Below are 26790 nucleotides of genomic sequence, written 5' to 3'. Positions count from 1 at the left end.
TCTCTCTCTCTCTCTCTCTCTAACCGAGTGCATTTTGATTTCAAAATTTTCTTGGGGAAACATATAGATATGGCGGAACGTGGGAGTAGTGGGTTTGGGTTGCATCGCTGGGCATGGGTGGTTGCGGTGTTGGGGGAGGGAGTGGCATTGGAAATTAGCGTTGGACAGCAGTGGGTGGATCTTCTGTGTTAATGCAAAGGGTAGTGCTGGAATTTTAAAAATAAAGTGAGGATATAAGTGGTAGAAAATTTGTATTCTGGATTACCTACAGCAGGCGAAATTGAAATACCTCGTAGATCTCAGAAGTCCATTTCCTCTTGAAGAAGGAATTGAATTCCAAAATTTGTAGGTCCCATCACTTTTTCAATTCCTTCAGACTTAGTACACACTAAAATACTCCATTATTGGAATTCAAATTTGTATTTTAATTTCCATTACGGTACGTAAACGCGCTGACTTCCAGCTTCCACTACGTATATGACAAGCGACACGGCAGCCAAAAATAAATTGATAGTCAACGCCTTTTTCTTCTTTTTCGTTTTCTTTGACTGTGACTGTTAACGTCTAGGCCCACAGCTTGGGCTTTGAGTTATTTCCTTTATTGATTTTTAATAGCTTTTCGATTAGGCCCAAGGTTTAAGGTTGTATGATTAGGACTTTGGCACACCAATAATGGGGTCATCACTGATATATAAAGTAATGCTAGTTGAGAAATGCTCTGGCTCTCAAAAGTAAAACTTTTTAACATTTCATAACTTAACGTCAATTTTTTTACTAATAATATAAAAATTTGTGTCAAAAATATAAAGTTGCAGAGAGTCTCACCTTTAGATAAGCGTGTGAAATCCGTTTCTAGATTTCACTGTTATAATCTACGTACTTATATTATTGAGATTTTATATTATTTTTCGAAAATTTATATTAATTTATTTGAACTTAGATTTTAATTAAATTAGTTATAAAGTTGAAGTTTGAAAATTAATTATCTAAAATCCATAGACCTTTTGAGGTCACAATTTATATTTTCGATTAGAGCTCGATCTCATGAATGTGTGGGCGCAAACTGTTCATGAAATGGAATTATAACGAATAAGTTATGAACGAGCAAAGTTATGGACGAAATGATCATTTGACCATAAAATGGAATGCTCCACAAAATCTGGAAGGCCACGTGGGTGGCTATGATGGAGAAAGGAAAGGGATGGATGGCTAGGATTGAAAGAAAAGAAGAGAAATGAGGGTGGGGTGCGGCCAATCAGAAAAAGATTAAGACAAAAGGGCGACCATGCAAAGTTGACAGTTCTACCATGTGGCACAAAAAGAGTCAAATGAGTAGTGATATTAGAGTGAACAACTTGTACTCAAAATACCGTGTTGATCAATTTAAGCAACTTCGAGGGTTAGAGAATGTAGCCACTAATGATATTGTGGCTCTTGAAGATGATTAAAAATGTTTTGATAGATATGTTGAAATTTCCTTTTCTTTAGTTTATTTTCTATCATGTTTTAAGTTTAGAACTCACGGTGGAAAAATTCGTAATGTAAAAATGTGAACTAGTTACAATAATCTTCCTGTAATTCTTTGAATGAAGACAAGCAAGTTTATCTACTTACTGTTGGAAAAGCTGATAATTGGTTTCTTTTAATTGCAAGGTCTTTGGTTTTTTAAATCTTAGTACTTTCCATGTTGCCAAATATCTATGCCTCGTAATTGGAAAATTTTCAAGGAGAATTGTTTGATTTGTTGTTTACGCACATCAGCGGAAGGAAAAAAGGCAAATGTGTGGGCTTGGTAGTAGAAAGATAAAATGTAGCCATGGAAATGCTAGTGGGAAGAAGGGGGTGGGGCAAGGACGCTATTTTGAAAAAGAAAAAAAAAATCAATTAGAGATGTTATTTATAAAAGGAATGAGTTTAAAGATAACTTATCATTTTAAATTGGGTTTGAGAGAGTAGTTTAGATAATAAATTTGGGTTTAAAGAAAGATTAGTTCTTTAATAAAAAACAATATGAATTAAAAAAATAAATTAAGTGTAGAAAGAAGTTACATGAGTTTAAATATAATTTTCTTTGGGATTTGTATGCATACAAATTATAATAGGATTGTAGTGGAGGGTGTAAATTATGACACGTGTCAAAAGACAAGGAAAATAAAGCGTTCATGAATCTCCCGATTCATTAAAAAGGGCAGAAACAAAAAGGAGCCGAGAGAGTAAACACAACAGGAGGGTATGAATTTCCACGTCGTTCTTCGCTAGGCTCTGTGGTAGGCTCTGCAACCCAGACTCATTCCGACGCTAGGTGATTTTTTTTCTCCAGAATTTCCGAAATTTAACTCTCTTTTGGCGACCGATATATCGGCGATAGAGCCTGAAGAAATAGTCACCCCTTTTTCCAATGCCAACGCCTCAAGATTCCGATATATCGCCGAACGTGCCGGTTTCTACAAGATGGCTTGTAATTCAAGAAGCGAAATTGCAACTGTGGCTGGCGGGTCCTCTGATTGCAGTGAGCTTGTTGCAGTACAGCTTACAGGTCACAGCAGTCATGTTTGTCGGCCATATCGGAGAGTTGGAACTTTCTAGTGCTTCCATGGCCTCTTCCTTTGCTAATGTCACTGGATTCAGCGTCTTGGTAAGCGACTTTCTCTTCAACATTTTGTTCAAATTTTCTTTCAATTTTTCCAGTTTGTGGCGGTGTTTAAGCTTTTCTCCATTTGTCACGGTGGTTTGGGACAAACGCCGACGTTCCCGTTTCATGAAAGTCCTCCTGTTGCTTACAATGGATAATAAAAAAATACTATATTGTCCAAGTCTAGTTTGACAAACGCCAATGTGACGTTCCCGTTACATGAAAGTCCTCCTGTTGATTACGATGGATAATAAAAAAGTATTGTATTCGACTCTCATTAGAATAAAAACATGAATATGATTTAATTCTTTAGAGCTCATTTAGAAATGTTTTTTAGGAAACACTTTTGGCATTTTATTAGAGGCCCGTAAAAAAGTATCAAACATGTCTCACAGTTGGGAATGGGAAGTGCATTGGAAACACTATGTGGGCAAGCCTACGGAGCCAAACAGTACCGCATGCTTGGAGTCCACATGCAAAAAGCAATGCTAATATTATTAGCAGTAAGCATTCCCTTATCGCTAGTCTGGTTCTACACAAGCAACATTCTCATGGCTCTTCACCAAGACCACGAGATATCTGCCGCGGCAGGAACCTTCAACCGCTGGATGATTCCGAGCCTGTTCGCCTTCAGCCTCCTCCAATGCCTCAACAGATTTTTACAGACGCAAAACAATGTGATTCCAATGATGATCACCTCTGGAGTCACAGCTTTGCTCCACATTGCGGTTTGTTGGGGACTTATTTTTAAATCTGGACTGCGAAACAAGGGTGCCGCGTTGGCAATTAGCATTTCGCATTGGCTTAACGTGGTGTTAGTGGCAAGTTATGTGCTGTTCTCGTCCGCCTGCAGGAAAACTTGGACTGGATTTTCGAAACAGGCATTGCATGACATTTTCAGCTTTGTCAAACTTGCCATTTCTTCAGCTGTAATGCTATGGTAGGTTTCATTTTCTGCTTAATTGATAGTACAAAACATCAAAATTGTCATGCGTACCAGAAATGTTGGATCGTTTTTTTCTGTATCTGAATCACTGACTGCATACACGCTTTCGAATTGCAGCCTTGAATATTGGTGCTTCGAAATGGTTGTTCTCTTATCCGGTCTTCTCCCAAACCCAAAACTAGAAACATCTGTGTTATCGATAAGGTACAGAAAGTAGAAAACTATAGAGAACTATTATTCGTTCACTCGTAAGTAAATTTGAATAGTTTCTGATTTTGTTGTTGTCTTTGCAGCCTTAACACATGTTGGATGGTTTATACGATATCAGTTGGCCTTGGAAGCGCTATAAGGTCGGTGATTCATGTGATTTCTAACGGCATATCAACATTCAATCTTGTACTTGTATTTATCTTCTAATCTGAGAAATTGAGAATAATATTTTCCTGTTATCGTAACAGCACAAGAGTGTCAAATGAACTGGGTGCTGGACGACCGCAAGGCGCAAAATTAGCTCTACGAGTCATGACTGTGATGGCTTTATTAGAGGGTGCTGCAATCGCAATAGCAACGGTTTTGATACGCCATGTTTGGGGAAAGCTCTACAGCAATGAGCATCAAGTGATCAAATATGTTGCTAAAATGATGCTACTGCTTGCAGTTTCCGACTTCTTGGATGGATTCCAATGTGTGCTTTCAGGTTCTAGCAATTACGAATCCAATGGCTTCATGAAGTTTGAAACTTAACATATTTAATTTAAGTGCTTTATTTCTTTTCAAAATTCTGATTTCACAGCTAAAAATAATTAATAATTGGGTACGTAGGGGCTGCCAGAGGCTGTGGATGGCAGAATCTTTGTGTAGCCATAAATCTTATTGCTTATTATGCTGTGGGAATTCCTACTGCTGTGGTTTTCGCCTTCGTCCTCCATATTGGAGGAATGGTGAGTCTCTCTCTCTCTCTCTCTCTCTCTCTCTCTCTCTCTCTCTCTCTCTCTCTCTCTCTCTATGTGTGTGTGTGTGTGTGTGTGTGTGTATGTATCAGCCATTGAAGTTTAAATTTGTGTGTATAGGGACTTTGGATGGGAATCATTTGTGGACTTGTTGTTCAACTAACAGCACTTGTGGTGGTAAATTTACGCACTGATTGGAATAAAGAGGTAAGTTCAGGACATGTCCTTGGTTTCACCTTGCTAATAGCATTTTGTCCATGTTTAATACAGTTCCTCATTTCAGGCAACGAAGGCTGCCGATCGTGTTCAGAATACCACCTCAGTCATCGACAGTACGACCTACGTAATTTGATGCGGCAGATCAAAGCAATCTTTTCTTCTGTTTTCGATAGAAATTTATTGTCATGAAATAACAACAATTCGGAAGCCAATTGGAAAAGAAAGAACTTCATTTGTGGACCTGCAGTGACGCTTAGGAAAGTTCAGTAGCAAACCAAGCCCCAAACAAGTTGTTACCATTTCCTAGGAGTCCTCGACTTCAAATAATTGCATTGCATTCTATTTTCCTATTTAACATCGAAAGAACACAATACATAATCTGAATTACGAAACTCTTGTTGTCATGCAATGATATTGGCTATTATGCACTACTAACAGCAGACTCCAATTAAACTAGCATGAGAAATGCTTAGGAGATTCTCTTAGCTAAAAGTGGGATTCTATGCAACCTTATATTTTTTGGATACGTTTCAAGACAATTAAACTAACATCGAAGGGATACGTTATTAACTAATGAGATACGTGTATCGTACTATTGAGATAAGAGTATCCTACTTTTCAGATACGTTTCAAACTAAAATCGGACGATAATAACAAAAAATTGCAATAAATCCGTACATAATCTTGATTGATTGAAGTTAGCTAAACTGAAACGATTGTTTGACAAAAAACCGAAACGATTTTGTGTATAAAATTCAAATTTACCTATTTTTCCTTACTCGAACCTCAGAAATCACTCTACTTGGGAGACTTTCACCATTGACCGTAGTCTACAACTGCTCCCTTGTCTCTGTTTGCAACTACTCCATCGTTTCCATCTGCAATTGCTGGTGAGAGCTTTCGTTTTCACGTTGTTGATAGTTTCAATGCTTTCCTGATATTACTCATCAGCTTTACTGATTCAATGACTCCATTTGAAGCTTAATCTGATTCCCCGATGCCAAAACCCATCTTTGAAACTAAAAGCCCATTTTACTTTTTTGTTTTTAACTTTTTGTATATTATAATAATAATATTATTATATTTTGTATATTATAATACTACTGTGCAGTGATCTGGATATTTAGATTATAATAATTTTATGTATGCTTTCGTGATGCGTTTTTTCATCTCTTGAGTTAACATAAATTTTTGATGTAATATTATTTGTCTCTACGATGGATTTGAATCATTTAAAAAGAAAAAAAGATCTAGACTGTTCAAGTTTTGTATTTTTGTGAATTAGACCAGTGAGATTAATCAACTAATTAAAGTAATAAAATTTAAATTGAATGATCTGAATCTCTCGATTTTCTAAGTTCCAGACAAAAAAAATTGGAGTGAATCTCAATCCGTAAATTAGGTCAACTAATCTCAATATCCCAAAACAACATTCCAACGCATGGGATGACCTCATTAAGGAGAAGAAAACACGCGTTCCTAAAACGGAGCGGAAAAACTAAACCGAAAATGCGTCAGGTCCTCGCTGTAATCTGGAATTACAATTCTACCCCCACTTCCCCCGGCTCTCTCTCTCTCCAATTTCTGGGTTCTTTGCTTCTTAAATTTCCGTACGATTTTCCTCTGTTTTTCGGACCCTTTTTTCCCCTTCATCCTTCCAATTTTGGAATTAGGGTTTGAACGATTCGCACAGAATCTAGAGAGAGATGGGTAGCCCAAAGAAGGATGAAAACAAAGGCTTCTTCGCAGCCATGAGTTCCGGCCTCTCCATGTTCGGCAACGCCATGCACCGATCCGTCGGCGGGTTAGCTTTTTTTTCCTTTCTTCCTTTCTTCCTCGTAATTCAATATTCCGCTTGAAATTATCTTCCTTTAGAGGTGATTCATGGCGGCGGCATCGTCGTCGTCAAATCCTGATTGTTTGCTTAATCAGTTCTGTAGATATACTCTAAATCACTTTTTGATTTGGGTTCCGTAATTGGATTGAGCTGTGACATTTTGATCTTGCATGCGAAGACTGTGATGTATTTGGTTGTATGGGTTATTGATATGCAACTTTTGTGAGTGAATTGTTGAATGGAGAGTTCTGTTTTCGATTTTCGTGGTTTGATTTGTAATTGTGAGTTTGAAGGGTTTTCGGATGATTAGGTTAGTTTAAAGAGACAATGTGGTCTTTGTATCAGCTCTTGAATTACTATACGAGTTAACTTGAGTTAGTGTTTTAATGAGCTGGTGAGACGGCTTGTGTGTGCGTTTGTGTTCGCGTGTGTAGTTATTTACAATCATCATCGTCCTACCAATTTAGATTTGTTTAAAAGTTTGGACATTTAATTTAAAACTAATCAGTTCTTATATACATCTCTTAATTTAAATTATTCGAACAAAGAAATGCTTATTACTTGCTAGACAAGGGTGCCTTGGATAGCACTCCATTAGTTACCAAAGAGGTAGTCTATGACTTGGAATAAAATTGTGATGAAATTTTTAGATATACCAAAGAGTGATTGTATTAATAGCTTGGTTCTGTGTGTGTGTGTGTATGTATTTATCTTTTTCATGGCAAACGAGACTCGATACTCGATCGAGAACCACCAATGATGTCTGTCACGAATCGTGCATGTCAAGAACCAGAAGAAACAGGCTCATTTTATTCCATATATATATATACACACACACATACTTTCTTGTAGACAAGAGAATTAACAACACATTACAAACTTTTAACAGAAACTTACACCAAATTTGTTCAGCGAGTCCTTAAATGGCTGAATTTATTTACGAGTAGGCATACATTTTAATTTATTTTTTGTTCCAAGGTGAAATTTTCTCCCTTTCTTGGTAAGAGACGACCGTTATTCTCATCTTCAAGTACTATGATATAAAACCACAAATTAAGAGGGTTTTCGAAAACAGAACGTTCGATTTTCATGTATTTGCTCGCCTCTTTTTTTCACAGGACAGTTTTCGGGCAAATCTGCACAAATTATAAAACAAGCAGACATATCAACCACATTTTTTGTTAACACCTAGCAGTATCTACTGTGCTAACCTAAATGAAAGGGATCATAATGATTCTTGTGAGCACTCACTCTGCAATTGCGTCTTTGTATTTGCATGTCATGTCAGTTGGTTCAACATACCAGCCAGTGTCGAGGTTCAGTGCACTGACAGTTTTTTCAAGGAGGTCAGTCCCAGCCTTCTCAAGTTTTTTGAGATTTTCAGGACTTGAATCAGTCATATCAATTTCATCAGGTTTCAAGCCATCCTCCTGCAGCACGGATAACCAGCAAGTAAGAAGGTGTGTGCCTGCATCCGGAGACGACATTGAAGTAAAGCATGCATGGACATGGTTAAACAATCGAAAAATAAACCTGGATCCGGAGATAATTGTCATCAGAGCCGGAGACGTTGAAGAAAGCAGACAGGTATACTTCAACCATGTTGACACTTGGAGTCGTAAGAACATCAATTAAAGGGATACTGCTTCTTTTTGGATGCAGGAACCATTTCCAGATTCCCCAAGTTTTGGGCTCTCCGACTTCCAGCATCGCATCCTTCTTTGCAGATCCAGTTCCCAGGGACAGTACCAGAAGCTTACTACTATCAATATGCAGGCGCTCTGCCCCACTTTTATTATCAGACTTCTCCTTGGCACTTTCAATGATTGCAAGCAAAGTCTGGAAACGTTGGTGTAAGATGTTTGTTGAATATAATGCAATCTTAAAGGAATTTTTTATAATTTATATATGGCATACACCATCATTAAGATCATCAAAATTAAGGATTAAAATTGTACAGCGGTACGTACGGGATTGTTGGCTGCAACACCACCGTCGACTAGGTCATATTTTCTTGTGCCCTGCTCCCAACTCTGCTCAAATTTGTGAGGAGGGAGATAGAACGGTGCTGCAGATGTAGCAATGCAGACATCACTTAGCCGAACATCCTTTGACTTGTCTCGTTTTGCCTGCATTATGATTTATATGTTAACGAGTACTAATACTCGAGAAATAAACTCATATTATAGTAGACTTAGGCTAGCGTACACTATATCATCCGTAAAAGAAACTTGAATATTAGTTATACAAAAATGCTTCGAAAACCATTACTAATCGAACCTCCATGGTGGAGAAGACGACCGGATGGAGGTACTTCATATCACAACTGGGAATGATAATGTTGGTTATGGTATCTCGAATCTTTGTTTCTCCAATGGTCCGCTTGATCGTGTTATGCAGATTATCACCATCGAACTTTGGTGCCATAAGCCATAAAAAACGCTCATGCAAAAGGTTTCCTGCCTTACTCTTCCACTTCTTAAACGTCTTCAAGACGATGCCGTCCGTTTCTCCCATTCTTTGTTGTTGAATTTTGGAAATAAAAATAAAAATAAAAATAAAATAAAATTAGTAAGTACTAGATTTACCTCGAGAAAACCCTCTTGAGAAATAGGGGCTTCCCGCTTTGTTTCTCTCATTCTTTGTTGTTCAATTTTGAGTCGTGTCTTAAGATCAATGTTGTAAAAGGCGAAGGATTAACCAAGGCGTTTCATGGATAGCCCCGCCTAAGCGAAAGCCTTGAGCCGTGAGGTGAAGCCTTACGAGACTTAAATAATTAGGGACTGTTGTGGGTTATTTAAAAATAAAAATTAGATTTAGACAAAAATGACGTCTTTCTGCCCAAGTCTTAAAGAAAAATCATTCGTCATCTACTTTGCGATCATCTTCTTCGTGATGACGCTGCTGTTGCAATTAAAAATAAAAAATAAATATAAATAAATAAAAGAGGGCAGAGCCTCAAAGGCCCAGCCTTCAACTTCGAGGGGTCCCCATAATCTTGCAAGCAAGGTTTTCGACCGCCTCAAAACACCCTAAGGTGCACCTCAACCACTTCCAGACAAGCTGAAGATTGCGGTGCCTTGATTTCAGATTATAGATTGTTGAATCATGAGAGACGAACGCCTAATGAACTACAAGCACAAAAGTAAGGACGTTATGCCTTTAAAATATTGCATTTATGCAAGCCTGAATCTCCAAGTTCATCAGTTTTTCTTACTTTCTCCTTAGTTGTTTGTATTAATCTTGTACACAATCGATGTTGTGATTCTCTTTATGATTATTATCATTAGAATTATTGTACTATTTCCATATTTTCTATTATTACTCCAACAATATACACATACCTTGGCTCCTCCGCAGGATTGGGTGGAGGGAAGAATCTTGGAGCCTCTTCAACAAAAAATTCAACGATTTTATTTGCTGCAAAAAGAGGTTTGTTTTGTTCATCTGGTTTGGTGAGCATGGCTGTGATAAGGCCTCCCGTGCTGGTTCCGGCAATAAAGTCGAAGTAGTCTACAATCCTTGCATCTTCACCATCGAGTTTCTTTTGAAATTTTCAAGCACACAGATGCGAGGAACAATATCAATAACAATCAAGGTTTTAAAAGACGCTAGGTGCTAGTTGGGTAGCGGGATGGGGCCTAGTGCCCAAGCCGCTGGGCGCAAATATATTATATATTATAAATAAGTGTCTATTTATACTTAAAAGGGACACATGATTGTATTAGGACACGTAAATTGCAAAATAAATGACATATAAATTATAAAGTATTCAAATTTATTGAGAACATAAGGAGCAAGCATATAATGATTGTTCATTCGAGTATTCAACAAGTCTTTTACATTTATTGAAAAAATAAATTGCAAAATGAAAGTTATCAAATTTCTGTGTAAGTGAGAGTCACGCTCTAGCAGGCATAGAGGGGTGCTCGGGCCTGCTAGGCGGACGCCTAAATAGGTATATTATTTTCAAACACCTAGGAATTAATCGAGGCGATGCTTAGCTGCCTAACACCTAAGCAATGCTAGACGAGGATTTTAGAACAGTGGTAACAATTTGGTACGTACTTAATTAAAGAACATATTCAAGTTAGGAAGAATTAAGAATAAAAGGCGGGAACAGAGACAATATACGTAACCTGGAGTTCGGATTCAAGACAGTCAAGTATGGTGGCCGGGATGATGCCTCTCACTCCTCCTCCGTCAATGCTGAGAATTGTGGTATATTTTCCACGATTAAATGTTGCCATTGTTGTCTGAGAAACTAATGTAGTTGGGAGTAATGGTATATGATGACCCTTATAATAAGGAGAGCGAAAGGAGAAAGCATTTAATAGAACCCTAATCAGACGTGTAGTGGATGGATGAAGCAAGTATTGACCTTTTTGAGAAGCTTTCCATTATCAAATATGTAGTGGATGGATGGATGAAGCGAATTATATCTCTTTGAGAAGCTTTCTTTTATCAAACATGTAGTGAATAGATGGATGAAGCGAAGCATATATCCTTTTGAGAAACTTTCCATTATCAGACATGTAGTAGATGGATGGATGAAGCGAAGTATGTATACCTCTTTAAGAAGTATGTATACCTCTTTGAGAAGCTTTCCTATAGTAATAGCCTTTATATGATTTAAGCCTTCATCTCTGTGAGAAGATTTCCAATCATCCGTTTAGGCATTTGTGCAATGATTGACGAATAGGCTCTCTCTTTTCGTGTCAATTAAGGCATTAATTATGCAATGATTAACCAATAGGAAAGCATCTCTCTTTTCATGTTAAAAGTAATAATAACTAGGAGCGGGCACTTGTTGGGCCGGATCTACAATTGAAGGGATTGGACTGGATCTGTTTGAAAATAAAGCGGGACAGATCAGGCCATGTAATAGAAAATTAAAATTAGATCCAGACCTAATCCAGTGTGTTTGAAACGGGCTAGTTCCTACAAGTCCACGGGTCCAATTTGGTTTTTTTTTAACTTTTCTAAATTTGTTTGTGGACTCAGAGAGGTCTGTGTACTCTAGAGGATGAAATAAATCACTTCTTGTCCAACGTGAGCGTGGTTAATGGATCAAGATTGCTATATTTGCAAGGGACACATTCGCAATGCTATGTCTGATGCCTAGTTGGATCTCTGCCATTATAATTATTCATGGTGATGTAAGTGACTAGGTTTTGTCTTCTATCTTTAAAGGATGAATACTTAACTCGGCGAATATTTCTTCTGTCTTGGCTTAAAACGTTAATGTCTTTACTCTTCAGTTAATACAAGACCGTCATATTAAAAAATATACCAAAGTCCAAAAGCAATAATCAGAAAGACGAATGGCTGCAATGCGCCCAATAGATATAGAGTCCCTTTGAGGAATGCAAATTACCCCACCTGCAAGAGCATATAATAAAAAGGAAAACTAACTAAAATGACTTGAAAACTTTGAGTTTTAACGAAAATGATAAAAACGTGTTGTAAGTGAATAATATCATAATTGATTTTTTAGAGTCAAAATGTGGTTTTTTATTAAAGTAAACAGTACCGGAAGTATTTCATTAAAACTCTTGTAATAAAAAGGACATGAATCATGAACAAGTATATCAATACATTCATGCTTCTACTACTGCACCATCTTTCGTGTAATATGATTATAGCACACATCAAGAAAATGTTGCCATCACAGTCAAAAAGCAATAATCAGATAGACGAATGCGAGAAGGAAGAATCATCGCTCTGAAAAAATGATGGCACAAATCATCAGTCTGAAGAAATGCTTCTTAACGATTCATGTATGAAAAATGGTAATAATTCACTTACAGGATTATATTGGGTTTATCTCCAGTTAAGCTTCCGTTTGATCACTTTTCGAATACAATCCTTAACAATGAAACCTTACAATCTAAAAGCTTAAATTTTATACTTAATTAGTGTCGCCTTGTTAATAGACAACTGATTTTTTACAATGAGATATTCTATTCTAAACTATTCTATTTTCCGAGCATTATAATGTCATCTAACCTAAAGGAAAGTTTGTATAGAAACATATGTATTCTACAATTATAACATGTAAAAAGTCCACCTCATAAAATTAAGAAAATATATGACACTAAGAGATAAAGTGAAGTATATATCTCTTTGAGAAACTTTCCTTTATGAGACACGTAGTGGATGGATGAAGCGATGTATACATCTCTTTGAGAAGCTTTCCTTCATCAGACGTGTAGTGGATGGATGGATGAAGGGAAGTATATATCTCTTTAAGAAGTTTTCTTTTATCAGACGTGTAGTGAATTGATGGATGAAATATACCTTTATAGAAATCCAACCATGAACATATAACAAAAATGACAAAGAACATTGGAAAATTAGTTGCCCTCTGAAACTTACCAACCAAAAACTGCCTTGCTCCCCTGTTCTAAACACTCATCTGCACTACCCTTTTTGCTCAAATACCGCTAACTCCATTGATACGATAATGACAACATATGAATACAATAACGACAATAATATTTTTAAGACAGTAAGAACAGTACATTGATAAGTATCGATATAATATGGAGTATAAATTAAAGCAAAATATATGAATTCATATCGACTATAAGTTAAGAGTATTTTGTAACAATTAAAAAATACGTTGCTAATTTGGATTGGTGTGTTTGTAAAAAAAAAAAGAATGAGTTTCGGTACAGATTTTTGTGTCCAGAGCCAACAAATTGAGAGATTTGGGTCGTTAAGAAATAAAAAAATATATACACCATTCAAGTTTTATATTTCTGTGAAGTGGACCAGTAAGATTAATTGACTAAAATAAGCTGGAAAATTGAAATTGAGTGATTTGAATCTCTCAACTTTTAAATTCCAGACAAAAAAATTTGGAGTGAATCCCGATCCGTGAAATAGGTCAACTAATCTCAATATCCAAAACAACATTCCAACGCATGGGATGACCTCATTAAGGAGAAGAACACACGCGTTCCTAAAACGGAGCGCAAAAACTAAACCGAAAATGCGTACTCTTTCTCTCCCTCCCTTCCCAATTTCTGGGTTCTTCGTTTCTTAAATTTCCGTACGATTTTCCTCTGTTTTTCGTACCCTTTTTTCCCCTTCATCCTTCCAATTTTCGAATTAGGATTTGAACAATTCGCACAGAATCTAGGGAGGGAGATGGGTAGCCCAAAGAAGGATCAGAACAAGGGCTTCTTCGCAGCCATGAGTTCCGGCCTCTCCATGTTTGGCAACGCCATGCACCGATCCGTCGGCGGGTTAGCTTTTTTTTTTTCCTTCCCTTCTTCCTCGTAATTCAATATTCCGCTTGAAATTATCTTCCTTTAGAGGTGATTCATGGCGGCGGCGTCGTCGTCGTCAAATCCTGATTGTTTGCTTAATCTTTTCTGTAGATATACTCTTAATCACTTTTTGATTTGGGTTCCGTAATTGGATTGAGCTGTGACATTTTGATCTTGCATGCGAAGACTGTGATGTATTTGGTTATATGGGTTATTGATATGCAACTTTGTGAGTGAATTGTTGAATGGAGAGTTCTGTTTTTTATTTTCGCGGTTTGATTTGTAATTGTGAGTTTGAAGGGTTTTAGGATGATTAGATTAGTTTAAAGAGACAATGTGGTCTTTGTATCAGCTCTTGAATTACTATACGAGTTAACTTGAGGTGGTGTTTTAATGAGCTGGTGAGACGGCTTGTGTGTGCGTTGGTGTTCGCGTGTGTAGTTATTTACAATCATCATCGTCCTACCATTTTAGATTTGTTTAAAAGTTTGGACATTTAATTTAAAACTAAACAGTTCTTATTATAGATCTCTTAGTTTAAATTATTCGAACAAAGAAATGGTTTTTTGAGATTTTCAGGACTTGAATCAGTCATATCAATTTCATCAGGTTTCAAGCCATCCTCCTGCAGCACGGATAACCAGCAAGTAAGAAGGTGTGTGCCTGCATCCGGAGACGACATTGAAGTAAAGCATGCATGGACATGGTTAAACAATCGAAAAATAAACCTGGATCCGGAGATAATTGTCATCAGAGCCGGAGACATTGAAGAAAGCAGACAGGTATACTTCAACCATGTTGACACTTGGAGTCGTAAGAACATCAATTAAAGGGATACTGCTTCTTTTTGGATGCAGGAACCATTTCCAGATTCCCCAAGTTTTGGGCTCTCCGACTTCCAGCATCGCATCCTTCTTTGCAGATCCAGTTCCCAGGGACAGTACCAGAAGCTTACTACTATCAATATGCAGGCGCTCTGCCCCACTTTTATTATCAGACTTCTCCTTGGCACTTTCAATGATTGCAAGCAAAGTCTGGAAACGTTGGTGTAAGATGTTTGTTGAATATAATGCAATCTCAAAGGAATTTTTTATAATTTATATATGGCATACACCATCATTAAGATCATCAAAATTAAGGATTAAAATTGTACAGCAGTACGTACGGGATTGTTGGCTGCAACACCACCATCGACTAGGTCATATTTTCTTGTGCCCTGCTCCCAACTCTGCTCAAATTTGTGAGGAGGGAGATAGAACGGTGCTGCAGATGTAGCAATGCAGACATCACTTAGCAGAACATCCTTTGACTTGTCTCGTTTTGCCTGCATTATGATTTATATGTTAACGAGTACTAATACTCGAGAAACAAACTCATATTATAGTAGACTTAGGCTAGCGTACACTATATCATCCTTAAAAGAAACTCGAATATTAGTTATACAAAAATGCTTCGAAAACCATTACTAATCGAACCTCCATGGTGGAGAAGACGACCGGATGGAGGTACTTCATATCACAACTGGGAATGATAATGTTGGTTATGGTATCTCGAATCTTTGTTTCTCCAATGGTCCGCTTGATCGTGTTATGCAGATTATCACCATCGAACTTTGGTGCCATAAGCCATAAAAAACGCTCATGCAAAAGGTTTCCTGCCTTACTCTTCCACTTCTTAAACGTCTTCAAGACGATGCCGTCCGTTTCTCCCATTCTTTGTTGTTGAATTTTGGAAATAAAAATAAAAATAAAAATAAAATAAAATTAGTAAGTACTAGATTTACCTCGAGAAAACCCTCTTGAGAAATAGGGGCTTCCCGCTTTGTTTCTCTCATTCTTTGTTGTTCAATTTTGAGTCGTGTCTTAAGATCAATGTTGTAAAAGGCGAAGGATTAACCAAGGCGTTTCATGGATAGCCCCGCCTAAGCGAAAGCCTTGAGCCGTGAGGTGAAGCCTTACGAGACTTAAATAATTAGGGACTGTTGTGGGTTATTTAAAAATAAAAATTAGATTTGGACAAAAATGACGTCTTTCTGCCCAAGTCTTAAAGAAAAATCATTCGTCATCTACTTTGCGATCATCTTCTTCGTGATGACGCTGCTGTTGCAATTGAAAAAAAATAAATAAATAAATAAAAGAGGGCAGAGCCTCAAAGGCCCAGCCTTCAACTTCGAGGGGTCCCCATAATCTTGCAAGCAAGGTTTTCGACCGCCTCAAAACACCCTAAGGTGCACCTCGACCACTTCCAGACAAGCTGAAGATTGCGGTGCCTTGATTTCAGATTATAGATTGTTGAATCATGAGAGACGAACGCCTAATGAACTACAAGCACAAAAGTAGGGACGTTATGCCTTTAAAATATTGCATTTATGCAAGCCTGAATCTCCAAGTTCATCAGTTTTTCTTACTTTCTCCTTAGTTGTTTGTATTAATCTTGTACACAATCGATGTTGTGATTCTCTTTATGATTATTATCATTAGAATTATTGTACTATTTCCATATTTTCTATTATTACTCCAACAATATACACATACCTTGGCTCCTCCGCAGGATTGGGTGGAGGGAAGAATCTTGGAGCCTCTTCAACAAAAAATTCAACGATTTTATTTGCTGCAAAAAGAGGTTTGTTTTGTTCATCTGGTTTGGTGAGCATGGCTGTGATAAGGCCTCCCGTGCTGGTTCCGGCAATAAAGTCGAAGTAGTCTACAATCCTTGCATCTTCACCATCGAGTTTCTTTTGAAATTTTCAAGCACACAGATGCGAGGAACAATATCAATAACAATCAAGGTTTTAAAAGACGCTAGGTGCTAGTTGGGTAGCGGGATGGGGCCTAGTGCCCAAGCCGCTGGGCGAAAATATATTATATATTATAAATAAGTGTCTATTTATACGTAAAAGGGACACATGATTGTATTAGGACACGTAAATTGCAAAATAAATGACATATAAATTATAAAGTATTCAAATATATTGAGAACATAAGGAGCAAGCATATAATGATTGTTCATTCGAGTAGTCAACAAGTCTTTTACATTTATTGAAAAAATAAATTGCAAAATGAAAGTTATCAAATTTCTGTGTAAGTGAGAGTCACGCTCTAGCAGGCATAGAGGGGTGCCCGGGCCTGCTAGGCGGACGCCTAAATAGGTATATTATTTTCAAACACCTAGGAATTAATCGAGGCGATGCTTAGCTGCCTAACACCTAAGCAATGCTAGACGAGGATTTTAGAACAGTGGTAACAATTTGGTACGTACTTAATTAAAGAACATATTCAAGTTAGGAAGAATTAAGAATAAAAGGCGGGAACAGAGACAATATACGTAACCTGGAGTTCGGATTCAAGACAGTCAAGTATGGTGGCCGGGATGATGCCTCTCACTCCTCCTCCGTCAATGCTGAGAATTGTGGTATATTTTCCACGATTAAATGCTGCCATTGTTGTCTGAGAAACTAATGTAGTTGGGAGTAATGGTATATGATGACCCTTATAATAAGGAGAGCGAAAGGAGAAAGCATTTAATAGAACCCTAATCAGACGTGTAGTGGATGGATGAAGCAAGTATTGACCTTTTTGAGAAGCTTTCCATTATCAAACATGTAGTGGATGGATGGATGAAGCGAAGTATATCTCTTTGAGAAGCTTTCTTTTATCAAACATGTAGTGAATAGATGGATGAAGCGAATCATATATCTTTTTGAGAAACTTTCCATTATCAGACATGTAGTAGATGAATGGATGAAGCGAAGTATGTATACCTCCTTGAGAAGCTTTCCTATAGTAATAGCCTTTATATGATTTAAGCCTTCATCTCTTTGAGAAAATTTCCAATCATCCGTTTAGGCATTTGTGCAATGATTGACGAATAGGCTCCCTCTTTTCGTGTCAATTAAGGCATTAATTATGCGATGATTAACGAATAGGAAAGCATCTCTCTTTTCATGTTAAGTATTAATAACTAGGACAGATCGGGCCATGTAATAGAAAATTAAAATTAGATCCAGACCTAATCCAGCGTGTTTGAAACGGGCTAGTTCCTACAAGTCCACGGGTCCAATTTGGTTTTTTTTTAACTTTTCTAAATTTGTTTGTGGACTCAGAGAGGTCTGTGTACTCTAGAGGATGAAATAAATCACTTCTTGTCCAACGTGAGCGTGGTTAATGGATCAAGATTGCTATATTTGCAAGGGACACATTCGCAATGCTATGTCTGATGCCTAGTTGGATCTCTGCCATTATAATTATTCATGGTGATGTAAGTGACTAGGTTTTGTCTTCTATCTTTAAAGGATGAATACTTAACTCGGCGAATATTTCTTCTGTCTTGGCTTAAAACGTTAATGTCTTTACTCTTCAGTTAATACAAGACCGTCATATTAAAAAATATACCAAAGTCCAAAAGCAATAATCAGAAAGACGAATGGCTGCAATGCGCCCAATAGATATAGAGTCCCTTTGAGGAATACAAATTACCCCACCTGCAAGAGCGTATAATAAAAAGAAAAACTAACGAAAATGACTTGAAAACTTTGAGTTTTAACGAAAATGATAAAAACGTGTTGTAAGTGAATAATATCATAACTGATTTTTTAGAGTAAAAATGTGGTTTTTCATTAAAGTGAACAGTACCGTAAGTATTTCATTAAAACTCTCATAATAAAAAGGACATGAATCATGAACAAGTATATCAATACATTCATGCTTCTACTACTGCACCATCTTTCGTGTAATATGATTATAGCACACATCAAGAAAATGTTGCCATCACAGTCAAAAAGCAATAATCAGAAAGACGAATGCGAGAAGGAAGAATCATCGCTCTGAAAAAATGATGGCACAAATCATCAGTCTGAAGAAATGCTTCTTAACGATTCATGTATGAAAAATGGTAATAATTCACTTACAGGATTATATTGGGTTTATCTCCAGTTAAGCTTCCGTTTGATCACTTTTCTAATAAAATCCTTAACAATGAAACCTTACAATCTAAAAGCTTAAATTTTATACTTAATTAGTGTAGCCTTGTTAATAGACAACTGATTTTTTACAATGAGATATTCTATTCTAAACTATTCTATTTTCCGAGCATTATAATGTCATCTAACCTAAAGGAAAGTTTGTATAGAAACATATGTATTCTACAATTATAACATGTAAAAAGTCCACCTCATAAAATTAAGAAAATATATGACACTAAGAGATAAGGTGAAGTATATATCTCTTTGAGAAACTTTCCTTTATTAGACGCGTAGTGGATGGATGAAGCGATGTATACATCTTTTTGAGAAGCTTTCCTTTATTAGACGTGTAGTGGATGGATGGATGAAGCGAATTATATATCTTTTTATGAAGTTTTCTTTTATCAGACGTATAGTGAATTGATGGATGAAATATACCTTTATAGAAATCCAACCATGAACATATAACAAAAATGACAAAGAACATTGGAAAATTAGTTGCCCTCTCAAACTTACCAACCAAAAACTGCCTTGCTCCCCTGTTCTAAACACTCATCTGCACTACCCTTTTTGCTCAAATACCGCTAACTTCATTGATACGATAATGACAACATATGAATACAATAACGACAATAATACATTTAAGACAGTAAGAACAGTACATTGATAAGTATCGATATAATATGAAGTTGATTATAAATTAAAGCAAAATATATGAATTCATATCGACTATAAGTTAAGAGTATTTTGTAACAATTAAAAAATACGTTGCTAATTTGGATTGGTGTGTTTGTTAAAAAAAAAAAAGAATGAGTTTCGGTACAGATTTTTGTGTCCAGAGCCAACAAATTGAGAGATTTGGGTCGTTAAGAAATAAAAAAATATCTACACCATTCAAGTTTTATATTTCTGTGAAGTGGACCAGTAAGATTAATTGACTAAAATAAGCTGGAAAATTGAAATTGAGTGATTTGAATCTCTCAACTTTTAAATTCCAGACAAAAAAATTTGGAGTGAATCCCGATCCGTGAAATAGGTCAACTAATCTCAATATCCAAAACAACATTCCAACGCATGGGATGACCTCATTAAGGAGAAGAACACACGCGTTCCTAAAACGGAGCGCAAAAACTAAACCGAAAATGCGTACTCTTTCTCTCCCTCCCTTCCCAATTTCTGGGTTCTTCGTTTCTTAAATTTCCGTACGATTTTCCTCTGTTTTTCGTACACTTTTTTCCCCTTCATCCTTCCAATTTTCGAATTAGGATTTGAACAATTCGCACAGAATCTAGGGAGGGAGATGGGTAGCCCAAAGAAGGATCAGAACAAGGGCTTCTTCGCAGCCATGAGTTCCGGCCTCTCCATGTTTGGCAACGCCATGCACCGATCCGTCGGCGGGTTAGCTTTTTTTTTTTCCTTCCCTTCTTCCTCGTAATTCAATATTCCGCTTGAAATTATCTTCCTTTAGAGGTGATTCATGGCGGCGGCGTCGTCGTCGTCAAATCCTGATTGTTTGCTTAATCTTTTCTGTAGATATACTCTTAATCACTTTTTGATTTGGGTTCCGTAATTGGATTGAGCTGTGACATTTTGATCTTGCATGCGAAGACTGTGATGTATTTGGTTATATGGGTTATTGATATGCAACTTTGTGAGTGAATTGTTGAATGGAGAGTTCTGTTTTTTATTTTCGCGGTTTGATTTGTAATTGTGAGTTTGAAGGGTTTTAGGATGATTAGATTAGTTTAAAGAGACAATGTGGTCTTTGTATCAGCTCTTGAATTACTATACGAGTTAACTTGAGGTGGTGTTTTAATGAGCTGGTGAGACGGCTTGTGTGTGCGTTGGTGTTCGCGTGTGTAGTTATTTACAATCATCATCGTCCTACCATTTTAGATTTGTTTAAAAGTTTGGACATTTAATTTAAAACTAAACAGTTCTTATTATAGATCTCTTAGTTTAAATTATTCGAACAAAGAAATGCTTATTACTTGCTAGAGAAGGGTGCCTTGGATAGCACTCCATTAGTTACCAAAGAGGTAGTCTATGACTTGGAATAAAATTGTAATGAAATTTTTAGATATACCAAAGAGTGATCGTATTAATAGATTGGTTCTGTTTAGGGACGTGATTTTAACGTCTTCTGAATCTCTTATTGAGCCATTAATCAGACTTATGTATAACTTGCATGTTCATTATTGTTGTCCTCGTTATATTATGGGTGCTTTTTGTGTACGTTTTCTGCGCTAATTTCATTTTCTTGTGTAATTTACTAATTGAGAAGAAGATGTCCGTGTCCTTATGAGATGTTATTATGCAGTGAGTTCTGCCAGTTGAGAATCTGGCTCTCTTGTCTCTTTTAGGTTGCTTGGTTATGAAGGGGTGGAAGTCATAAATCCAGAGGGAGGCAAAGAAGATGCAGAGGAGGAAGCTCAAAGAGGAAGATGGAAGCAGGAGGTATATGCCATTTTCATGTTTAATTCCAGAAATTAAAGTGGAATCCTAGTTATCATTTTCTGGTTTAGTAAGCTATTTTCATGTTTGGGAAGGCTTAATTTTTCTGTTTTTATGCTTCAAATGTGAAATTATAATGTTCATTTTTAACTGACATCACTTATACATCCTGACATATTGGCTTTCTGCATTTTTACTGTTTAAGGAACGAGACAGTTACTGGAGGATGATGCAGAAGTATATAGGTTCAGATGTAACATCAATGGTGACTCTTCCTGTACTTATCTTTGAGCCAATGACAATGCTGCAGAAAATGGCTGAGGTTTGTGAATATCTTTGCAGTGTTGTTATGCACATTGTATATATAGTCAAGTATGGTATAAATTGTGCATTGTCTGTGACAGTTAATGGAGTATTCACACTTGTTGGATTGCGCCGATGAATGTGAGGATCCTTATATGCAGTTGGTGTTTGCCAGTGAGTATACCTTTCATTTGAACTTTTTTGTGATTCACATGCAAGTATAACTGTTTGATGCATTACTTTTATGTTATCCGTTGCAGCATCATGGGCGATATCGGTCTACTATGCCTACCAGCGGACGTGGAAGCCATTCAATCCTATCCTTGGGGAGACTTATGAAATGGTTAATCACTCAGGGGTTACATTTATTGCAGAGCAGGTGAGCCTTTGGGGGATATCACTGTCTTACCTATGTTAGTTGTCCTGAGTATGAGCTTTTGAGTGTTTGAGGTCGTTAGACCTTTGTCCCACTCAATAAGCAATAGTACCATCTTCTTGGATAAGCTTGATATTAGAACTTCTCCAAAAAGACCCTTTCTCCGGGAACTTTGCAAAATATCTTTTACGCTAAAGCTATTTTTATGTCTAGTAATCTTTTATCGTATTTCGATTTTCGAGTACTTCATTGTTAGTTTTTTCTTGCATTTTCTTCTGTCTTCCGTTTAAGAAGTAATGTTAAATGAGTCATCATATATCATTGTTCCAGGTGAGTCATCATCCACCAATGAGTGCTGGGCATGCAGAAAATGATCATTTCACTTATGATGTGACATCAAAACTGAAGACTAAATTTTTAGGGAACTCTGTTGATGTTTACCCTGTTGGAAGGTAGTACACAGGTTTCTTGGTTTTTTAACAAATATTTAGTTATGTATGTGTTTTATGTTCTCCCAACAATATAGTTTACATTTTTGGATGCCATTACCTTGTGTGAATAGAAGGGTTTTCTAATCTTCTGTTTTTTAATGATTTCTAAAGCCAATTCTTTGTGTGAGCTTAAACTGGTTACGCATTGCTATTATAATAGTATTTTTTTATGGCCACTCAATACACATATCAACAAATTAGATGAACTGTTTTTGAATTATGGATATATGTTATATCATTTCAGTTTTGTTGATTTGTACTTTTGTTGATGCATATGGTTAGCTTTTTGAAATTTTATTACTATCATGTACTTTTTTTTATCATCATCGCATTTTCCTATTTCTTGGTCATCCTTTGAAGCTTGAATCTTGGTAACAATATTTATATGTTGATGTACTATTGGTTTGTTTACAGAACACGTGTGACTCTTAAAAGAAATGGTGTAGTCTTAGATTTAGTGCCACCTCCCACAAAGGTGAACAACTTGATATTTGGCCGGACATGGGTTGATTCACCAGGAGAGATGATTATGACCAATCTGACGACTGGGGACAAAGTTGTGCTATATTTTCAGCCATGTGGCTGGTTTGGGTATGGCTTCAAATGTCTCTATAAACTAATAAGTGAAGACGGCTGCTTCATTCTAAATGATTCATTGGATCCCGCTGTAAATAATCTATTCCAGTATAATCAAGTAAAATTTACAAAACTTTGTTACTCTTTCATGACTTCCGTCAGTAGCTCCCAAAATTAGAGCATACGACGATCTCTAAGTAGTTATCCATGTCCTTTCGTCTCACTTGTCACCTGCTAGTGGTGTACAATTAAAAGTTGTATTTGGTTGCAGAGCTGGCCGCTATGAAGTGGATGGATATGTTTATAATGCTGCTGAGGAACCTCAGACACTGATGACTGGGAAATGGAATGAGTCAATGAGTTATCAACCATGTGATTTGGAAGGGGAACCCCTTCCAGGCACAGAATTGAAAGAGGTTACTCATGGACTCTGTCTTTGTTGTATAATTTGGTTTGTTATTGAAATTTTGTTCTAATATTTCTAGTCATTGTGCTGTGGAAAGGGTGAAATCTGTGGCCTGGGCATTATTATTTTTTCTGATACAGTCAGTTAAGTTTAGGGTAGTGCTATTCGCACACCTCTTCTTACCTCCCACACACCCTTGTTAATTTTTGTCCATTGATCTTCTTCAATTCATTCGATCCGACGGCCGGAAATTGAGAGGGGTGTGCGAGAGGTAAAAATAGGTGTGTGGATAGCACCACCCTAAGTTTAATCTGCAACATGTGCATTTACTTTTCTTGGATTTAAATCACACACGTACACAGGTGCGCGTGCACGCACACACAGGAATATATAGATGTATGACTGTAATTAAGAGAATTTGATGCAATTATTTCTTGGATGACCCATAGTGTATAATTAGTTAAGAGTGATGCTAGGGAGACTAAATTTGTAGAAAAGTTTGTAAACTAAATAACGTGGAAGTTGATGAGTGGATTATTAATTAAACATTGATAAACGTGCTCATTTTCTATTGGTGACACATCATTTAGTTTGCAAATTTAGTCTACAAATTTAGTCTCCCTAGCATTACTCAATTAGTTAAAGACAACTAGCTTCCCACCAGAGTGGTGTAAAGGCTTGTTACTTTTCGTGCTTTGTGAAAGTCTTCACTAGTATTTGTATGTCGGGTTTCAGCTGCGTCCTTTGGTACAGAAACAACAGTTTCAAGAAGATGATGATTAGTTTGTTCGCTAGGCTCTCTTTCCAGAACATTGTTTTTTACTGGATCAGACCTCGTATGATTTTAATTAATTTTCTGGGTAAAAATACTGAATAGCATACATTTATTTTTCTGCAGGTTTGGCACGTTGCTGATGTTCCAAAGAACGACAAATTTCAGTACACATATTTTGCGCATAAACTAAATAGCTTTGACACCGCTCCTAAAAAGTTTTTGGCATCAGACTCTCGTTTGCGCCCGGATAGATATGCACTTGAGAAGGGTGATCTATCCAAATCTGGTGCAGAAAAAAGCAGGTCTCTCTCTCTCTCTCTCTCTCTCTCTCTCAAAAAAAAAAAAAAAAAAGAAAGAAAAGGATTTAGTGTTATTTCCATTAAGGAATCAGATGGTGATGGTCTTTTTAATGGGCTTCCATCATTTGTTTGTTTCAGTTTAACATAACCGGTCATCATGCATACATTGAGTCTAATGTTCCCCCAAAAAGCTGATTGTCCCTTTGTTACCCTATTTTTCTCTCAGATTGGAGGAGAGGCAGAGAGCTGAAAAGAAAGAACGAGAGGCCAAGCATCATCAGTTTACACCAAGATGGTTTGACTTGACTGAGGAAGTTACACCTACACCTTGGGGTGACTTGGAAGTCTATCAATATAACAATAAATACACTGAACACCAAGCCGCAATTGATAGCTCTGACTCAATTGATGTGGTTGATGTTACATCAATTGAATTCAACCCATGGCAGTTTGGTAACCTGTCTGCAGAATGAGGTATACCCACCTTCGTGTTAGCTTATTGGATTTTGCTGCTAGTTCGGGAACATTTTCGCTTGTGGAAGCAGTCTGTCTTCTGTTGGCATGTGTACATTGTTGTATCCCGTTCCATAATTCTTTTCCGGTTGATCCTTGCTCTTCTTTGTTCCTTCCCCCTCCCCCAAAATTTTGTCCTGTTTGTTACCAAGATCTTATAGTCTACAAAAGAGAGAAGCAAAGACATGGAAAAGGTTACATGAGTCTCTGGTAAATGTTATGATATCGCGGTGATGCATTGCCAGGTCTTCTGACGTGCGGTAGAAACAGCTATGTCCATGGAGCAACATCACTGCTCTGAGCCTCGAGTAAGAGTTGGTGTTATGTCATCTTACTGGGTGGTGGTTTCACCCTTCCCTTCTAGTCATGGACCATGTTTCTTCTTCGCTCTTCATTAAGTTGATGTACATCGCTTTACAGACACCCGAGTTGGGATAAGAAATACACTAGTTTACTGTACAAAAATATGAATCATTTTTTTCCCTTTTGGTTTTGTTTCCCCTTCTCTTAGTTATCTATATGCTCTAAGGGGGTGGTGTATGGTTACTTAAAATTTGAAACCTTCATTTTCATGTTTTGTGAAATGTTGATCATAGTGAATAGAACAAAGGAAAATAATTCTTCAATTTAGGACCAATATAATCGAATTCATCATGGTTCTCTTCTATGATTTAGCAGGATAACTCTCACACCAGATCATACCAGTGTGAAGTGTGGTGTCACATGGAATCTCATGTTCTATGAGAAGTACTTCATGTATGATGTGGTCGTGCCTCCTACCCAAGTCATTCCACCAAAGTTCGTTGGGTATTCCTCAAGTATTTTGTTCTCACCCAAGCTTGCGCTAATCGCACCTGGTGTGGGAGGACTTACACGAAAGGGTTCATTGCAATAATGGCGTATCCTAGTTCAATAATGCAATGTTATGTGTAAGTTTCTCTTCATATGATATTATATTATTAGACTAGAAAATCGTGCAATGGTGAACATGTTCTATGTTAATTGCTCTCGTGTGTGAAAGTCATCTTAATTAGGTAACCCAACCTAAATTAGAAAATTGTGCAATGGTGAACCTGTTCTATGTTAATTGCTCTCTTGTGTGAAAGTCATCTTAATTAGGCAACCCAATCTAAATTTCTTTGTGCATTCATTCCTCTTGGCAACCATGGTTTACATCTGAAACTCAAATACCACAATGGCACCTTGGGCCCATGTTATCATGGCCCCCACATTCATTTCAAATCAAGGGCCCATGGGTCTTAATATAGTGATGTCCCCATCATTTATGGACCCTGGTGAAGAGATTCTCAAATTTTATGTCCCTCCCAATTTAACAAGTTTAACGGCTCCATCAACAACAGCTTTTCCGCCCCTTGCATTTAAAACTTCAAATGACCAAAAAATGGTATTTTCCCAAAACAATTGAATTACAAAAGAAATGTAATAGACAAAGAGTGGTGGTCCTACGACTCCCACGTCCTACCCCAACATTTGAAGGCACTTGCACTTTTACTTGCTTGTTTGGTTTATGTGTCCAACTAAATTCTAATAGTTGCCTAATAACAGGCCCCCATTTATATACTCAAATATGACAATTTGGTTATTACATTAGATGAGGTTTTCTCTTGAAACCAATGCAAGTTTTAGTAGCGTCACAGGTCTAGTTGATAGGATTAAAAGTACAGCACAAAGTAGCACATAAATATCCTATTAATTTTCCTTATTAACAATAAGATTTGTCAATTGTAGCATATGAAAATAAGGGTCTTTCCCGCA

At 37.0% G+C, this 26790-nt stretch overlaps 4 protein-coding genes and 2 long non-coding RNA genes across 8 annotated transcripts; 4 read left to right on the top strand and 2 right to left on the bottom strand.

The window, feature by feature from the left end:
* The first annotated feature begins 1558 nt into the window (after positions 1-1558).
* On the top strand, positions 1559-5139 carry LOC137742676 (protein DETOXIFICATION 16). Its single transcript, XM_068482603.2, has 9 exons — positions 1559-1734; positions 1992-2635; positions 3028-3572; positions 3696-3782; positions 3872-3928; positions 4037-4275; positions 4401-4519; positions 4649-4735; positions 4812-5139. The coding sequence occupies exons 2-9, from the start codon at positions 2399-2401 to the stop codon at positions 4878-4880; spliced, it is 1440 nt and encodes a 479-aa protein (XP_068338704.2). The 5' UTR covers positions 1559-1734; positions 1992-2398; the 3' UTR covers positions 4881-5139.
* Positions 5140-6281: 1142 nt separating this feature from the next.
* Positions 6282-25640, top strand: LOC137742474 (oxysterol-binding protein-related protein 3C). 3 transcript variants are annotated; one of them, XM_088679793.1, is made up of 10 exons: positions 6282-6551; positions 21185-21278; positions 21481-21597; positions 21680-21752; positions 21839-21957; positions 22285-22406; positions 22860-23036; positions 23293-23437; positions 24326-24504; positions 24728-25640. In XM_088679793.1, exons 1-10 carry the CDS (start codon positions 6454-6456, stop codon positions 24972-24974), a joined length of 1371 nt encoding a protein of 456 aa, XP_088535919.1. In that variant the 5' UTR covers positions 6282-6453; the 3' UTR covers positions 24975-25640. The 3 variants fall into 3 exon arrangements, with proteins under 3 accessions (XP_088535919.1, XP_068338454.2, XP_068338455.2); XM_068482353.2 differs by lacking the exon at positions 6282-6551 and adding an exon at positions 19800-20219; XM_068482354.2 differs by lacking the exon at positions 6282-6551 and adding an exon at positions 19825-20219 and having other exon boundaries at positions 21142-21278.
* LOC137742641 (patatin-like protein 2) lies at positions 7367-10994 on the bottom strand. Its single transcript, XM_068482563.2, has 7 exons — positions 10724-10994; positions 9929-10128; positions 8865-9102; positions 8555-8713; positions 8118-8423; positions 7836-8014; positions 7367-7720 (listed from the first exon to the last, which is right to left on the bottom strand). The coding sequence occupies exons 1-7, from the start codon at positions 10832-10834 to the stop codon at positions 7672-7674; spliced, it is 1242 nt and encodes a 413-aa protein (XP_068338664.2). The 5' UTR covers positions 10835-10994; the 3' UTR covers positions 7367-7671.
* LOC137742643 (uncharacterized) lies at positions 8033-8485 on the top strand. Its single transcript, XR_011069423.2, has 2 exons — positions 8033-8171; positions 8247-8485. It is a non-coding gene; the product is annotated as an uncharacterized LOC137742643 (long non-coding RNA).
* On the top strand, positions 13472-14957 carry LOC148692789 (uncharacterized). The gene is made up of 3 exons (XR_015953350.1): positions 13472-13837; positions 14471-14643; positions 14719-14957. It is a non-coding gene; the product is annotated as an uncharacterized LOC148692789 (long non-coding RNA).
* On the bottom strand, positions 14357-17410 carry LOC137743125 (patatin-like protein 2). Its single transcript, XM_088679795.1, has 6 exons — positions 17191-17410; positions 16396-16595; positions 15337-15574; positions 15027-15185; positions 14590-14895; positions 14357-14486 (listed from the first exon to the last, which is right to left on the bottom strand). Exons 1-6 carry the CDS (start codon positions 17299-17301, stop codon positions 14394-14396), a joined length of 1107 nt encoding a protein of 368 aa, XP_088535921.1. The 5' UTR covers positions 17302-17410; the 3' UTR covers positions 14357-14393.
* Positions 25641-26790: the final 1150 nt, after the last annotated feature.

The sequence above is a fragment of the Pyrus communis genome, chromosome 11 (genome assembly GCF_041283825.1).
Source record: "Pyrus communis isolate YQ-2024b chromosome 11, ASM4128382v1, whole genome shotgun sequence".
Classification (NCBI taxonomy): Eukaryota; Viridiplantae; Streptophyta; class Magnoliopsida; order Rosales; family Rosaceae; genus Pyrus; species Pyrus communis.
Note: the sequence above shows the minus strand (reverse complement) of the source record. Positions and strands in the feature narration are given on the sequence as shown.